The sequence below is a fragment of the Moschus berezovskii genome, chromosome 14, assembly GCF_049115385.1.
Source record: "Moschus berezovskii isolate FMDL1 chromosome 14, NW_MosBer_1.0, whole genome shotgun sequence".
Taxonomy (NCBI): Eukaryota; Metazoa; Chordata; class Mammalia; order Artiodactyla; family Moschidae; genus Moschus; species Moschus berezovskii.
Window position 1 is genome coordinate 32778835 of NC_142473.1, and position 17814 is coordinate 32796648.

At 50.7% G+C, this 17814-nt stretch overlaps 1 protein-coding gene across 1 annotated transcript in view; it reads left to right on the forward strand.

Annotated features, from left to right (window-relative positions):
* Positions 1 to 2690: 2690 nt before the first annotated feature.
* Positions 2691 to 17814, forward strand: part of TMPRSS4 (transmembrane serine protease 4) — a 39867-nt gene continuing 24743 nt past the window's right edge. Inside the window, exon 1 of the mRNA XM_055423107.2 lies at positions 2691 to 2910. Within this exon, the coding sequence (XP_055279082.2) occupies positions 2878 to 2910 (33 nt within the window). The 5' untranslated portion in view covers positions 2691 to 2877. The remainder of the gene's footprint in view (positions 2911 to 17814) is intronic.

The window sequence follows — 17814 nt, forward strand, 5'->3', positions numbered from 1 at the left end:
TCCCTTGGACTGCAAGGAAATCCAACCAGTCCATTCTAAAGGAGATCAATCCTGGATGTTCATTGGAAGGACTGATGCTAAAGCTGAAGCTCCAATACTTTGGCCACCTCATGCAACGAGTTGACTCACTGGAAAAGAGTCTGATGCTAGGAGGGATTGGGGGTGGGAGGAGACGGGGACGACAGAGAATGAGATGGCTGGATGGCATCACCAACTCTGTGGACATGAGTTTGAGTGAACTCCAGGAGTTGGTGATGGACAGGGAGGCCTGGCGTGCTGTGATTCATGGGGTTGCAGAGAGTTGGACACGACTGAGCGACTGAACTGAACTGAACTGAACTGAACTGAAACGCTGAAGAATTGATGCTTTTGAACTGTGGTGTTGGAGAAGACTCTTGAGAGTCCCTTCGACTGCAAGGAGATCCAACCAGTCCATCCTAAAGGAAATCAGTCCTGAATATTCATTGGAAGGACTGATGCTGAAGCTAAAACTCCAATACTTTGGCCACCTGATGTGAAGAACTGATTCATTGGAAAAGACCATGATGCTGGGAAAGATTGAGGGCAGGAGGAGAAGGGGACGACAGGGGTAGAGATGGTTGGATGGCATCAGAGACTCAATGGACATGAGTTTGAGTAAATTTCGGGAGTTGGTGATGGACAGGGAAGCCTGGTGGGCTGCAGTCCATGGGGTTGCAGAGTCTCACGTGACTGAGAGCACACACACACACACACACATAAAGAGATGGTTGGAAAACAGAAAGAGCAGGACAGGAAGGGATTGAGGGAGAGGTGAAGCGGCCTCCGGATGAATGGAGGTGGGGGAGCAGGGAACATCCGGCCAGCTGGTCCCGCAGCCCCGCCCCAGGCACTGGGAAGGATGGGCCCTCTACTCTCTCCAGGCCATTACACCTCCACCTGCACGCTGTGCAGCCTGCTCCCTACAAGGATCCTGCCTCATCCTGTCCACGTATCTCCTTCCCCGGCCTCTCCTCGGGCTCCCAGACCCTGGGAGCTGGCCCCAGAGCTGGAGCCAGGAGGCCTGAGTAATCAGCCCTCCAGCCAGCCTCGCCCAGCAGCATTCTTGCCCAGGCAGCTACCTCTTTCCTGGTTCATCACCTGAGAACCCAGTGAGGAGATGCAAGCCTGGGGCCCGATGTTTAGCTCAATACATATAAGGAGCAAGACCATGAAAAGCTTGATTCAGGGTAACCCACTGGCCTCCCACTGCCTGACTGCTGGGTCCTCCTTGAAAGGGACATGCCTCGCTGTGTCTTCACAGCCTGTCCCTTGATGTCGCCTGTTCTGAGATCATGGGCTGTTCACATTGCCCAAAACTTCTGATTCTAAAGGCACCACCCTCAACTGGGGGGAAGGTGGTTGACTCAAGAGACACTTCAGACCAGCTCAGATCTCTGCTGCTCAGAGACAAGTCCAAGGCCATACCTCAGGGAGCAGTCAAAATTAGGTCAGTAAACCGTTCAATCTAGCCAATACTCCTCCTCCTGCTCAGAGCTCACCAGGGTCTTCCACGGGCCATATCTCTCAGGCCACTACCCAGGGCTTCCAGACACCTGTGCTACATTCAATCCTGAGCCAGACTCAAAACTGCCAAGAGCCTGGTACGACTTGGGGGCCAGTCCCTTCTCTCCATGAGCTACTATTTCCTCAACGTCAAATGGGAGTGTTGACGGGGTTGTGGTGAGAACTAAAGAGATGATATATAAGTGCACATTATCAATGGATGGGCCAATACACAAATCTAACCCGGGCTGGTCCCTGGGGAGGGTCAAGGCTGAGAAATGGACGAAGATCTGGATTTGTTCAGAAACCGACACCAATTTACTGTGTGACCTTGAGTACTTGGAACTTAGTTTCCTGACCCATAAAAATGATGGGAAATGACAGTTGCCCAAATCCCTTCCAGCTGTGTGGTTCTGCAATCCCAAGTTCTCTCTTTGCACACCCCGCTGGCCAAGGGGTGGCCCCAACCCTGAGAATATGGCAAGATATGCATCACCAGGGACCCTGTGAGGAGCAAGACGCTTGTTCAAGCCAGAGCACCAAGAGTAATAGCCAAAATATTGAGTTGGTTAAAACGTTCCTTTGGGTTTTTCCATAGGATGTTACAGAAAAAAAAAACAACACACAACCCTTTCTGGCCAACCCAAAAGTAATAACTGGTTTGGTGGGGCTAAGAAATGCTTAGAAGGGCTGCTGACTGGAAGCCCGTATATGAGCCTGCCCAGGACCGCTTCACCCCACAGTCCAGGGAAAGAGGAGGGAACCTCTTCTCCATGGACTTTCCAATCCTGTCACTCCACTCATGGCAACAGTCTGGTTCCACTGAGCAGTAAACTCTGTCATCCTAACTCCCCACAACCCCAAACACAGAACCCACACAGGGAGAAGTCACTCATCTAGAAGAGAGAGAGAGAGAGGGCCTTCTAACGTCACCCACAGCCAACACCCAGTTGGGTGGAAGCCATTCAGGCGGGAAGGCCTTTACAACATCTAGGTGTGTCACCTGTTCTGAGGCTGAAGGGCCCAGGAATGACTCCAGGTGTTGTTCCAGCCCCTAAGACAGGTGTCGGGTTACAAAACATAATCATTCCAGTTTGGCAACTTTACCTGTAGGATTGCTTTAATCGACCTGCCCCACACTTCCCAAGTCACTCCTGGAAGACGACAGTGGGAGGCACGCGCCTGCTACTCCAGGGGATAGAGATGCTGGATGCCGGGAACCACGGAGGCCTGCCCTGCACTTAGGGCTCCTCCAGCCAATGTTGCCTGGGGATCGCTGACCTGCTGGCCAGCCAAGGCCCGGTCCCAGGAGGCTGTCATCCTGACTTGGGTTGGCGACCTCAGCTCCAGGCCATGGAGAATTCAGAAGATGGAAGAGCCAGGGTGGTAAGTGTGGGGGCTCCAAGGACTGGGGGAGGGAGGGTCTCCCCTCTTCAGGCAACCTAAGAGGTCATCAGCTCACAACTTTGCAACACCTTCCAGGTGAAAAAAAGAGGTCCCACCTAAGTCACCCCTGTCCCCACCTGCCCTCTCCTCCCTCCAACAGCTAAGCCAGGGCTACCCTTTCAGCTCTACCCTCCTAAATCCTGCCTCTCTCTCACCCAAGGTCTCCTGGCTTGTTGGCTGGAGACTGGCACCACCTTTCCAACGGCGAGGGGCTGCTTTGACACAACGGTGGCCCTCTGCCCCATCTCTGGGGAAACGGACTCATTTCTTTTTAAAGAAAACAATAGAGTGGCTGCCTTAGAACAGTCTAGGTTGCCGTGGAGTTCTACTTGTATCTTTTTTTGGCTCTGCCTGCTCTCCTCTGAATACTGAGAGCTTCTCCACGGTCTTCGGGTGAAGAGAATCAATCCCATTTTTCAGGGAGGATAACTGAGGACAGGGAGGGGAGGAGGTGGAACCCAGGGAACCTTCCTTCTCCGATTGTTGGACAAGATGCTGCAGTTGCCAACAACCAGCGTGAAAACGAAGGGGAGGGGAGGGGGGAGAACTATGTCCAGGGAGAAAGGGGTGACCTGCTGGGGCCCCTCAGGTGCTGCTCTCCTGACTCTCGAGCACTTCCCGTGACACTCCTCTGGACTGTCTGGCAACACTCTGGCCCCAGGGCTGGGGTAGCTGGGGCCAGGAAGGGCTTGAAGCGGCTGGACGCTTTATTCTGTAATTCAGCCAGGATCGAAGCACACCCTCCCGTGTCCCATCCCTAGACACCCAGCCTGTGTGCCGAGAAGCTCCATCCTGCCGGGGCTCTCAGAATGGAGGAGGGAGCAGTACCAGCCTGCCTGAATGTCAGCAGCTTCTTGGTGTCACTTGGAGCCACATAGAAGGAGGCAGTTGTTTTATTTATGGCTTTATTTATTTACTTTGGCTGCACCAGGTCTTCACTGATGCTTGGGCTTTTTTCTACTTATGGTGAGCGGGAACTACTCTTCATTGCCGTGCACAGGTTTCTCAATGCATTGGCTTCTCTTGTGGATTATTGGCTCTAGGGCACATGGGCTCAGAAGTTGCAGTTCCTGGGCTCTAGAGCACAAGTTCAACAGTTGTGGCACACGGGCTTAGCCGCTCCACAGCATGTGGGGTCTTCCCAGACCAGGGATCAAACCTGCATTGGCAGGTGGATTCTTTACCACTGAGCCACCAAGAAAGCCCCAGGAGGCAGTTTTGATGGAAGATTGCTGGGGCACTGCCTGTAGAGTCAAAGGTCACATGGCCAGCTCCTTTGTGAGCTTATCAGTCTCAAGACTTTGAGACTCACTGTCTCCTTCTATAAAACAGAAATATTATCCACACCACCCCCTAGGCATACACACAGGGTTAGCCTAGTGATATATGAGAATGGCCTCTGTAAACCAGGGAACCCTGTGCAGAAGTCAGGGCTTTATGACTAAACAGAACTTGCTCCAGGGAATGACAGATTGGGGGGGATGGCCTACACTGACCCTCCGCTGCCCTGGGCAGGAGCTGGGTGCTCACTGCTATCTGAACAAGTTGTGAGGTGGGGCAGGTTAACACACTGGGGAGGAGGGGCCGAGCCTGGGGCCCCAAAGGCCAGGCAAAAGTGAGGCCATAAATCAGGATGGCACCCAGCAAGCTTCCAGTGCCTGAGCTAACCATTAAACCACTGTGCCTCAGAACCTGTTATTTCCTCTAATGAGGCCTAGACAACTATAGCTCCCAGCCCTGGGAGAGATGAGACAGCCTTCCCTCCTCCTCCCACACCCCAGGGCCACTCCCTGGAGCAGGTCCTGCACCGTGGCTTTGTCTTCATAATGGTTCACCCTCAAACCTATTCAACCAGGTACGCCAGTGGGACAGGAGCTAGGGAGGGAGAGGGCCTTGGGCAGAGGTTTGCGCCTCGGCCCTAAAGGGGAACATGTCCCTTTGTATCTGATACCTACAGCTGAGCCCCGGAGGGAAGCCTGGAATGGGAGGACTAGCCGTCCTGGTCTCAACTGGTTACTGCCCACGAGACCCCAATACACTATGAGCCGCCACAGGAGTAGAGGGCTCAACACTTGAGGTCAGTCCAACCCTCAGGCTACCTGGAGAAAGCAGATCCTCCTTGCCTCTCCTCCTTAACTTGCTACTTATACAGGCCCAGAGGTTGCTGGGCTTGGTGGGACTCAGGAAAGTGGCCGGTCAGCAGGCAGCCTGCTGGCAGCGGGGGTCAGGGAGCACGAGTGGGGTCCACTTCAAAGAGAGGCTGAGTCCAGAAGCCCACACAGTCCTCATGGTGCTTTCCTGGCTGGTGGACAGAAAAGTTGGGCCGTGCAAAGACCCAAGAGAGCAAGACAGGCAAAGAAGGGCTAGGCGTCCTCCTGTTCTCCAGGCCCCCCACCTGCTCTGACCCCCAAAGTAGCTGCACCCTTCCAACTGCCATTTAATCATCCCCTCCCACTGGCCAGCCTCCAAACGGCTGGAAGTGGAACAAGAGGGTACACACCTGGGTTCTGGCCTGGAAGTGCTCGAATCCAGAGGCAGGGCGGCTCCTTAAGCAAAGGATCCTAAGGCAGTGTGAGCAATCCAATTACTAGAGGAGGTGCGAGGTACCGGTAGAGCAGAGAAGGCAGCAGATTCTCTCTAGGGGTGGCCGGGGAGTCGTCCCAGAAGAGACAGTACTTGCACCTGACCTTGAAGCAGGCTCTCTCCCAGGCGGGAGGAAGTGCATGTGAATAGCAGAAAGCATGGCAGTGAGGCAGCAAGGGGGCGGGGGCAGTGGCTAGAGCAAAGGGTGCAGACACAGCGAGCACAGAGGGCGAAGCTGGGGTCTGGGCCCCTCGGGGTGTCATGCAGTCTCTCCATGGAGATCAGGTTCAGGGTGCCCACCCTACCCTGGAGCTCAGGCGGGGCTGGGCCAGGGTGAAGTCCCAGCAACTGCTGGGTGCTCATGCTTCAGGTTGAGCCACCCCCAGAACCTGGCACAGCCCCACCTCGTCCCAAGAAATGGGTGTTGTGCCTTCTCTGTGCCCACACTAGACTCGCTGGTGACAGAGCAGACGTGGGCCCTGCTCTCACAGAGCTCAGCGTCTAGAGCTTGTGGAGGGTAGGAAGGGGTTGATGGTTATCAACAATCTCACCAACTCCTGTTTCACTAACAACTGAGTATCACAGGCTGTGATGAGACACACGGGAGCCCTCAGAGCCAGACCAGGGCGTGGGCCTGGCTAGAGGTCAGCGGAGGCCAAGGGCTGCATAGGAGCTGGGATGCGGGGAGATGGGCCATGCCGGGTGGAAGGAACAGCGGGCCAGAGGTGGACATTCAGCCCCCAGGACCCCTTCTGTCTCCCAGGGCTCTTCCCTCCAGCCCTGGGGGTAGAGCTCTGTGCCTGGGTATGAGGACGTGGAGAAGTGGTTTAGAAGCCAGGCCTGGTCCTACCCCTGGCCTCTCCCTTACCCTCCCTGCCCCTGCTCTGTGCTACTGAGACCCCAGCAAACATCTGCAGCAAACACCCCTCACTTCCAGCCTGTGCCCTTGACAAAGACTGAGAAACTCTGAGGAGCTAAATGTGGGAAGTGAGGAGAGACTGGTTCAGGGCAGAGGGGCGGGGGAACATGGAAGAAACCAAAAACAGGGCTCAAGAACTCTGGACAAACTTTTCTGAAGCCCAGAACTAACCCAGGATAGCCGGAGACAGATGTTCTCAGGCCTGAAAATCTTGGCAGGCCTCTCAGATTTCCTCAGCTCACCTCCCCTCACCCTTCCTTCTTGCTCGGATAAAAACACCTACCTCTATAAAGTACCTCAAATGCCCAAGCAATGATCCATCCCAACAGTTATTCCCCAAAACCTGAAATGCATTCATCTGCCACATTATTTTACAAACATCAGAGTTACTACCAGACTGTGAGCTTTGAGAGGAGGGGCCGTGACTCTATTATGATTTTTACTTATTTGTTTATTTTTGGCTGTGCTGGGTCTTCAGTGCTGCACGGGCTTTCCTTTAGTTGCAGCGAGCAGGGGCTACCCTCTATTGTGGTGCGCAGGCTTCTCGTTGCTTCACTTATGCGGAGCACAGGCTCACAGGCTTCAGTAAGGCTCGTGGGCTTAGTAGTTGCGACTCCCCGGCTCCAGAGCACAGGCTCCATAGTTATCGTGCATGGGCTTAGTTGCTCCATGCATGTGGGGTCTTCCTGGACCAGGGATTAAGCCGGCCTTATCTCCTGCATTGGCAAGTGGATTCTTTACCACTGTGTAAAGAAGCCCGGGTCTGTGTCTTTTCCATCTTTTTAGCCCCAAACCTACCATAGGACCTAGCACAGAATAGGCACCTGATAAATGTTTGCTAACGAAGGACAAACAAATGACCAAAAACTGGAACCTCTGTAACTAGCAGTTTGATTTATCTGACACTGAAAACAAGATTAGCCAAGTCTGAATGGAAAAGATCCCAGATGCCACCAGAGGTGTTCACCAGCTGTTTTCATCCCAGATGGGGCTGGGGTGAGGCCTGAGCCCACCTGGAAACCCCAGTGATAAGAAAGAGAGAGTTTGAGCAGAGCCAATGAGGCAATCCCCCTGCGATGTGATTCACTCCACTTCACAGCCCTCAGCTCTGTCACGATCACAGCAGAGAAATTCGTAAACAAGATTTAAGACTCAAAACCGCAAGACCTCTCCTCTCTCCTCTCCTCCCTCCCAGAGCAGCTTCCAGCTTCCTAGCATAATCCACATGCAACTGGAAACTCTCATAGGGTAGCGGGAGAAAGAAACACTTGAGGAAGAGGGCAGGTGGTGCGTTGGCACCCATTCAGGGGTGGGCACATGTCCAGGGGTGTCAGCAGTGTCTTCCGTCACGAAATGTGCAGCACACCGGTCTGGCAGGGGCTCTGCCTGCTGGTGTGGCTGATGCTTTAGGCATTTCCTCAGTCAATTTCTCCCTGTATAACATGCATGCATGCATTCAGCACGTGCTTCCTTGAGCATACAGTATGTACTATGCACAGGCAAGACACGGTGGGAGATTCTGAGAAGAATACCCAAAATCTAAGCTCATATGCTCCATATGCTCTCTGTGGATGGAATGCTGCTGCCGCTAAGTCACTTCAGTCGTGTCCGACTCCGTGCAATCCCATAGACGGCAGCCCACCAGGCTTCTCTGTCCCTGGGATTCTCCAGGCAAGAATACTGGAGTGGGTTGCCATTTCCTTCTCCTAGAGGCAAGGAAAACTACTTCCCCCCACCTCAGGCAGAGCAGGGCATCTGTTCACCCACGGACATGAAACAGAAAGGGAACAACGTAGCTGAGGTCACCCCACCTCACCTTCATTCCATTCCCACCCTGACACTGGGGACTATATGCATGATCGTGCCTCTGATCCCCAGAGAAAAGGGTCCTGCCAGGGTGTCAGAGGACCTACCCTGGTGAGACAGACTCACTGATGCTCTAAAGAGAATAGTAACAAAAGCAGCTGCATCTTATCTCCACCTGAACACAGCAAGAGCAGCATTCTATGGCTTGATAAGCACATTCATGTCCAGAATCTCCCTGAATCCTTTCTTTAATATGTATTTATTTGGCTGCACCAGGGCTTAGTTGCAACATGTGAACTCTCAGTTGCAGCATGTGGGCTCTGGTTCCCCGACCAGGAATCGAAAAGGCCCCCTGCATTGGGAGCATGAAGTCTCAGCCACTGGATCACCAGGGAAGTCCCAAGAATCTCTCTACCTCTTACCCCAGTTCTCCAAGATGTAGTGATCCTCCTTGTACAGATGAGAAGACCGAGGCTCAAAGAGCTCAAGTGACTTGAGCAGGATCACTTAGCCAAGAGGAGTCAGGGCTGGGACCCTAAGCTCTGGGAGTTTGGGATCCAGTGCCCTGCTTTTCCTTCCTGCCATCCCATCTCCTCGAAGATGTGGACCCGTAAGACCTGAACTTTTGGAGAAGGAAATGGCAACCCACTCCAGTGTTCTTGCCTGGAGAATCCCAGGGACAGGAGAGCCTGTTGGGCTGCCGTCTATGGGGTTGCACAGAGTCAGACACGACTGAAGTGACTTAGCAGCAGCAGCAGCAGCAAGACCTGAACTTAAACTAGAAACTGTAAGACCAGAGAGCCCCACTTTCCTATCTAGAAGCTGATAAATTTTATAATAAAGTATGCATTTAGGGAAGACTGCATCTGCTGGCACAATCAAATGGAATAAAGACAATGTCATTTTTGCAAGGAGACTGCATTTCTTGCTAAGCTACTAAGGGTCACTAAGGAAGAAAGAAAACACACGGACACAAGAAACCAGTGGGCATAATTAACTCAGACTTTCAAGAAGGCCTGGAACAAGTTTCATGCCTGATGCTGCCTAGGAGGAAAGCAAGTTACTATGAGATCACTAAAGACAGAAAATTGATTTAAAGAGAGAATGTTATGAGTAAATCAGGACTAGGACTAGTCTTATCTGGCAAGGAGGTAATAGAAGTTCCTTATTAACAGCAAGCTTTTCAGAATCATAGGCCCCAAGGAAAGGACTTTAGAGGTCTTCCAGATAAGTGGTTTCTCCAAATTTGGTTCAGCCTCAGAGCCCTTGGCCCCTCTGAAATATAATATAGAACCCCACGTGGAAAACAGAAAAAAAAAAACAGAGATGCAGTATTTGAAACAACTGTGACGCCCATCCACTCCTCCCCTGCCTCTCTCCTGCTGTAGCAACTTCTGGGGGCTCCGCCAAACCCCCCCAGGATTCCCCAGAGCGCTTCACTGGCCTTGCCTTTGTCTCGAACGGAAATTTCCTTCATGATTCAGCTTCTACTCATAGTCCTTCTGTGGTTCATAACAATCTTCCCTTTGCCAAGAGAAAGCCATCTTTATGTAACATTCCCCATTTGTCCTCAGCATCATTTTTGCCTCCACCTTGAGAGGGTCCTACCTATTTTTAACCTTGTATTTGTCTTTTATTTTTGGCCGCACTGGGTCTTGATTGTGCAGGTTTTCTCTAGTTGTGGTGGGCAGGGGCTACTCTCTAGTTTGGTAGGTGAACTTCTCATGGCGGTGGCTTCTCTTGTTGCAGAGCATGGGCTCTAGGACGTATGGGCTTCAGTAGTTGCAGCTCTTGGGCTCTAGAGTACAGGTTCAATAGAGAAACACAGGCTTAGTTTCCCTATGGCGTGTGGAATCTTACCAGACCAAGGATCGAATTCGTGTCCCCTACATTGGCAGGAAGATTCTTAGCCACCGGGGAAGTCCAGCCGTACATATCTTAAAGGATCACATCTGCACTACCTGAAATCTTCATTTCTCTAGCTCCTGCATCCTCCAATCTTTGTTCATGGAAAGATCACATACATCCCATGACATCACTTCAGGTCCCCTAACTGCCCTGGTCATTCTCCCCACCCCCCGGGCACCCTCATCCTTCAATTCCTTTCCTGAAGTCAGAACCATTGACCTAATGAAACCATAAAATAGCTACCATTTGCTCTGCTCCTATCACACACATGCTAGACCCTCTACTAGGCTTTCTCATTAATAATTAATGATATTTTAGTATCTATTATGTCAAGCCCTTCCTAGGTTCTATATTAATATTGTGAATTATTAATTTAAGTAATACAATATATACTCCATGGGCACAAGGACTTTGCCTACTTGTTCATTGCTGTATCTCCAGTCCCAGAACAGTGTCTTACTGCATAGACAAGTATTTGTATTGTTGTTGTTGTTATTAATATTTATTGCATTCCTACTATGTAATAGGCAATGTGCTATATGCTATGCATATTTTGGTCTCATCAGGAGGAAGACACCGAATCTCTGTCCATGTCTCTGTCTCTCTCTCTCACACACACCCTTGAGGCCCCCAGGGGTTAAATGACTGAGGCCCGTGCTCCATCCATCCAGTACGAAACACAGTCTCCCCTAGAGAACGGCAGCCCAGAAAGGAGAACCTTCGCCAAGCGCTCCCAGTGTCATCTGAGTGGGCAGGAAAGCAGGGGGCTTCCGTGGTGGCTCAGTGGTAAAGAACCCGCCTGCTAATGCACAAGACTTGGATTCAATCTCTGAGTCAGGAAGGCCCCCTGGAGAAGGAAATGGCAACCCACTCCAGTATTCTTGCCTGGGAATCTCATGGACAGGGGAGCCTGGCAGGCTACAGTCCACGGGGTCACAAAGAGTCAGACACAACTGAGTGACTGAACAGTAACAATGGGAATACAGGAAAGGAGCTTCAGGTTGTACAGCTGCAAAGTAATAGGTGCGGAGCAGCCACGGAAGCCGTGCTGAAGCGCCGTTTTCAGGACCACGAGTTCAGGGTTCACAGGCAGAGATCCCAGAATCACCACAAACTTCAGCCAGGAGATGGCAGCTCTTTGCTGCAGCAGCCAAACCGGCCCACTTGAAACTGGTTCTCTGGCCTCATGCAGAAGAAGGGAGAATGCTCAGTCCTCCCTGTGCGGAGCCACCTCCAGACCCTCCTCCAATGCTGTGGGGAGTCCTGCTCCCCAAGCCTCCGGGGCATGTTGGAGGGGTGAATTTTCACATCAGGAAGATCCCCTGAAAAAGGGAAGGGCTACCTACTCCAGGATTCTTGCCTGAAGAATTCTGTGGACAGAGAAGCCTGGTGGGCTATAGTCCGTGGGGTCGCAAAGAATCAGACATGACTGATTGAACAACAGTTTCTCTGCACATCAAAGCACTGTGCGCATCATCCTCACCAACAACCCTGTGAAACAGATCGTATTCTCCCCATTTTACAGATGAGGAAACAGAAAAACTGAGTAACTTGCTCAGGATCTCATGGTCGATAAGGGGCAGAACTAGATTCAGGCCAGTGCTCCTGACTCAGAGTTCAGAGGGTACAAGAGCAGAGACACCCCTCCTCAGACGACAAGCACCACGTGAGGGGGACCGTGAGCAAGTCTGTTTGACCATGAGAAGAGCAGATGGGGGTCTGTGAGCTCGAAAATGTGCGTCAAAACTAGCAGGTAAAGTACCTGATGGAAACTTTCCCATTGTCAGGTGTTATCACAGTAAGTTTTATCACACCTGAGTTCCAAAGGAAGAAACTCGGTCCAGAAGATGTTAAATGATTTACCTAAGAAAAATAGTAAATAAAAAAGAGCTCCACAGGTAAATAGAAGAGTCCGATTTTGTAACACCCAAGTCCCTCTTCCCTCCCCACCATTTCTCTCCCTGTTAAAGTTTAAAGGACAATTCAGGACAAGCAAAGGGAGTATGATTTTTCAAAGGCAATATAAACTTTGTGGGGTTCTTTTATCAACCTCAGCCTGCATCACGGATGGCCGTTCTTTAGTTCAGGTAAATTACAAGGTTTAGAGAACCCTGCCAAGCTTTGAGATCCATCAGCTGTTTCCAAAGGCAAACCCCTAAGGGTCCCTGTCAGTCTGGGTGGCCTGCCTCCTGACGGCTCTCCTGTCCCTTCAGCCTCTGCGCAGGCATTGCTGTCAGGTGTGCAAAGCTGAGGATACCTTCCTTCCCTTCACACCATGCAGGCAAGGGAAAGTGGGCTGGATGGAGACACTATCAGAAAGCAAACTGAATAAAGTAGAATTGCTAAGAGAACTCAGAGATGCTGCAGAGAAGGGGCTACTCCTGAAGCTGAAGGATGGCCCTCAGGTGGGATTTGTAGGAGCGACAGGTAATAGCAACATCAATTGGAGGCAAGGGCTCCATTGGGGAACCCCAGCTTCCTTCAGTTTGACTCAACCAAACAGATGTACTAATTCCTCACGCCAGCCCTTCACAATGTCCAGCCATGTGACCTGGGGCGAGACAGCACAGTGCCTCTGTACCTCATTTTCCTCACTTGTAAGCCAGGAATTGTCACACCTTTGCCCTCTCCCCTGGCCCTACCCAGAGTTGAGAGCTGTGCCTGAACACAAAGTCTGATTCTTAATTGATGGCAGTGAACAGCAGGCTGGCCACAGGATAATGGCAGGTCACCCGACACCTCCCTTCCTCCCCAGGCCCTGCCCTGGAGCCATTATATGCTGGGATGGGGCCAAGGTGCTCAGCTCAAGTTGCCAACAGGTCGGCATCTATGTGGCTTAGAACAAGGCAAAATGGTTTTGAATGTAGCAACTGAGACTGAGGTTGGTCCAAAGGAAAGCGTACTGCCATAAGGACATCTCTGCCCAAGGCAGAGTGAGCAAGGGCATATCCAGAGGCCCCTCCTTGCCAGAGCAGGGATACCCATCTGTGCGTGGCCAGGGCTGGGGGGCTCTGCCTGGCCATGGGCTCAGTTCAGAAGATACTTGAAAGCCAGCGTGATCTGTCATCTCTGAGAACCTTCCATGTACTCAGGGCTGCTGCTTCCCAGCCAGGCTCGTCTCAGGATACTCACACCCTCCTCTCTTGACTTGTGATCCCTCAGCCCCACTCACGGCCACCTTCCTTACCTTACCTGTCATAGCTGAGGCACCCTAGACAGAGGGTACTTGCTTCAGCTTGCCAAAGGCATCCGACTGCAGATGGACAGTATGTAACTGCTTGCCGTCAGGTTGGGAGAGATGCAGGTTCATGGGTCAGAACTGTGTGAGGCCCCTCAGAGCAGCCCCTGAGCCAGCCGATGGCCAACCCCACTCTGCAGACTGACTGGGAGCAGCCTCTGGGTCCCCTGGCTCACCCAGAGAACTTTCCCCACCCCTTCCCCTGGGTTTCCCCCCTCCCTACTGTATCACCAGCCTTAGCAACCTAGCTGCCACCTGCCGGAGCCCCAGAGGACCTGTATATCCCATCACCTAGCAACAGCAGCATCCCTGCTCTAAGTTTTCCCAGGGAGACTATGGGAAGCCAGGGCTTCAGATCCCGTGGGAGCCTGAAGCTGCCACAGACCAGATCAGGGCCAGAAAGCCCCTTTCTGTAGACCCCTGCTTTTCTCCCTTCTTCTACACCCCAATCAGCCAGCTCTGCACCCCTACCAACTTCTTTCTGGAATATGGAATGGAGAGATAGCATTACAGAAAAGAAGAGAGAAATGAGGTCCAAGGGCAGGCTGCTTGGCAAAGAAAGCACACCAAGGAGCTGACCAGGCTTTCTGGCCTCTGTGAGCAGTTGCTTCTTCTTTGCCTCATTATTCGCCTGGTGGTGCCCATTTCATTATGCGGTTAGTTACCCTCTTCTCTGCTTCATCATCTCTGAAAGAGAGCTCCCCATTACTGAAGGGATCTTGAGGTTCAGAGAGGTTGAGGAGCATGCCCAAGTTCACCCAGCAAAAGTCAGAAGACAGGGCAGGATGAGAACTCATACTCCCCCAATTGGGTCTTTGTCTTTCCTATAGTACACTTAATCCTTGCCCCCATTTAAAAATAAGAGCTGCCTTATGTTTGATTCATCATCTCTATGCTGGAGGGGAAACAGCTGAGATAGTTATCTGGGATTTGGAGCTGAGCTAAATACAACCAGGAGTTTCTTGGGATCTAAAACAGCAGGGATTGAGGGGAAGGGATAGTTAGGGAGTTTGGGATGGACTTGCACACACTGCTGTATTTAAAACAGATAACCAACAAGGACCTACTGTCTGGCACAGGAAACTCTGCTCAATGTTATGTGGCAGCCTGGATGGGAGCAGAGTGTGGGAGAGGATGGATACATGTATATGAACGGCTGAGTCCCTTTGCTGTCCACCTGAAACTATCACAACATTGTTTATCGGCTGTACCCCAGTGGAAAACTAAAAGTTAAAAAAATAATAAAACAGCAGTGGCTGAGGTAAATAAAGGAAAGAAGGTAAATAAAGGAAGGAGAGCAGGTGATAAAGGTGCAAAGCTAAAAGAACAGAGGGAAAAGGGGGTAGTAAATCAACAAAGCTCCTGCCAGGTACCAAGCACTGTAGGAGGCCCTTTCCTTAACTCAGTCTGGGAGAAAGTTTTTCTCACCCCTGTTCATGGACAATTTAGCAGAGTCAAGAACCATGCAGAGGTGGGTTTGCCTCCAGACTGAAGAAGGGCTGGGGAGATGCTGGGAGTAACTTCTACATGTTGATTGCATGCTAATTATATGCAACTAGAAATGGCAAGCCACTCCAGTACTCTCGCCTGGAGAATCCCAGGGACAGGGGAGCCTGGTGGGCTTCCGTCTATGGGGTCACACAGAGTCGGACACGACTGAAGTGACTTAGCAGCAGCAGCAGACCTCATTGCAGGGGAGTAGAGAATCAGAAGGATCCAGTACCGGTTGACAACAACCAAACAGATTCCTGAAACAGTGGGGAAATGAAAACAACAGTCCACCAAGTCCAAGAGGCTGGCCTCAAGGGCTGGATCTGTTACTTGCTCTGGGGCCATAGCAACCACTCAATCTATAGGAGTCTGGGTTTTCTCTTGTATAAAGTGGGGATAATTTCTCAGGTTTGTTGTGAAAGTATTTAATCCTCATGGCATTTATGAAAGATATATTACAATACCCAACTGCAGAATAAGTTGTTCTGCCTCCATATTCAGGTCTTGGGTTAATGTCTTTCTGCCACCAATTGAGAAGCAAGGTAAGAAGATTTTCTGAGAGAATCAGGCAGTAGGCAGTAACATAATGTTTTCCAGTCAAATAACTTCCACCCACCTCCCACCTCCCTCCAGCTCTGGGGTCTCTGGGGCCCTAGGGATTCTCGCCCTTTTGTTTTACTCCAGACAGCAGGAGCCTTATTCCAGGATAAGCCCTGGGTCAGACACCAGTTCGGCTAGCTCTGTGAGTCAGGGCTCTACTGGCAGACTGAATCAATAAGGCAGGTGACTCCACCAGCAGCCCCAACCAAAAGAGGAGGGCCAACGCCTTTGCATGGGCAGGGCTGGGCCTGGGCTGAGGCAGTTGTGGCCAGAGGCTGAGTTCAAGCTGAGGATAAACAGAAACGCCTCCAGCAAAGTGGAAGGAGGCACAGCTGGTCTTTGGTGGCCTCCTAGCCCCCTTCCGTCTATCAACTCCAAGGCAAGACATCCCCCTGCCTGGAGGGTTTTCTCCAGGAAAACAAGGGAGTCACCTGAGATGGTGTCCAGAGACCCTTTCAGCCATGTACTCTGTGATTATGCGGGAATCCACCACAATTTGGAGGCAGGCCAGATCCCAGGATCTAATCTGGTCCCCACATCTCTCAGCTCCCCCCTCCCCGCTTCCCTCTGCTCAGGATTGATTTTGGACCAAAAGGCAACGCAGCTGCTGAGTTCCCATCTCTATCCTGCTGGGGAAAGTCGTTGGCATGGATTTTCCTCAGCTGTCATTCGTAGGCCTAAAACACATCTACCTTCCTACCCACTATCCCCAATGCCCTTGACCTTCAGCAGCTGCCCTTGCCAGAAGTTTAGTAACCCATCATCTCTGATCTCTGTGCTGGAGATGTTTGTCAGAGAGGCTTCAAGAAAAACCAAAGAATGAGCCACAACCTGAAGAACTCGGGCAGCATAAGTATAGCAGGGACTTCCCAGATGGTCCAGTGGTTAAGACTTCACCTTCCAATGCAGAGGGTGCAGGTTCGATCCCTGGTCAGGGAGTTAAGATCCCACATGCTTTGGGGCCAAAAAACCAAAACATAAAATAGATGCAATATTGTAACAAATTCAATAAAGACTTTAAAAACGATCCACATCAAAAACAAAAATCTTTTTTTTTTTTTTAAAAAAAAAAGGGAATCAGAGCAGAACATCAGGAGGATGGGAGTTTAACACCTTGAACCCCTCAGCAGAGCCAGGTGGCTGCATTTTTCTTTTCTCTTTGACCCTTGGCACACGGCCCTGGATAAATCATAATCCTTGATTCATGGCATTTTCCACTGTTGGCCCATGCAGGGCTCACTATACACAGCTCACCCCCTAGTTTCAGTAACATAATAAGTTTCCATAAACCTACCACCCAAAACAAAAGCTAGGATTTGGCAATAACCTACATCTAACCAGACGATCTCCTTGCTGAGGTAGGTGGGCAAGTCTCTTTTGTTTATTAATTCAACAAATCTTAGTTGTACATCTTTGATAGGCCACAAAGTGTGCTAGAATCAACCTGAATCCCATGTTCATAATTTCCTTGCTTTTTTTGGAAAAGATTCTGTGTTCTATGAAATCTCCTGGGAGTTAATTTTTTCTTTAATATGAAATTGCTCTAGCCATTCATATTACTTTGTGGCACTATAGTTTGTGTGTTTTGACTGCAGCATCATATTCTGTTGAGCAAATTAACAGCCAGCTTCTTCAAAGCTAGCTTGGGACTGAGCCCTAAAACTGTAATCTTTTCCTTAATTTTTTCATTCAGCAAAGATTTATTAAAATACCCATAATGTGTCAGGCATTGTAGGAGACACCAGGGGTGCAGTCATGACCAAAACAACCGCAGCCCCTATCGTTCTAGTTTGCAGGCTTTTCTCCCCATTTTTCTTTTGTTTTCTAAAAGGTATGGCTTTTCTGTATAAGGACCACTATTCAGTTGATAGTGACAGAAAGCATATTAGCCAGGGGTACTGAGGTCACTTCAGTTCAGAGATGAGGAATTCAAGGTCCCAGCAAGTACAGACTGAAAGCCTCTTTTGTTCCTTCTCTCTCAGCTTCTAGCACAATTCTGGACCCACCAAAGGAAAACAGTCAATATTTGTTGAAATAATAAACAAAAGAGACTCGACCTACCTACTTCAACCAATGCAGACATTTATGTGCAGGCAGACTCTGTGAAAAAGAAGGAATTGACAGGGGACTGGCCACTAACTGGATGTTCTTGATATCCCTCCAAACTGCCCCTCCCATAGCCTTCCACACCTCAGCATATACGCTCTTGCCTATTCACTAAAAACCCAAAAGCATTCAATCTATTAGTAAGGCCGATTGCCTTTAGGCCCTGGAGGAGGGCATGGCAATCCAGTCCATA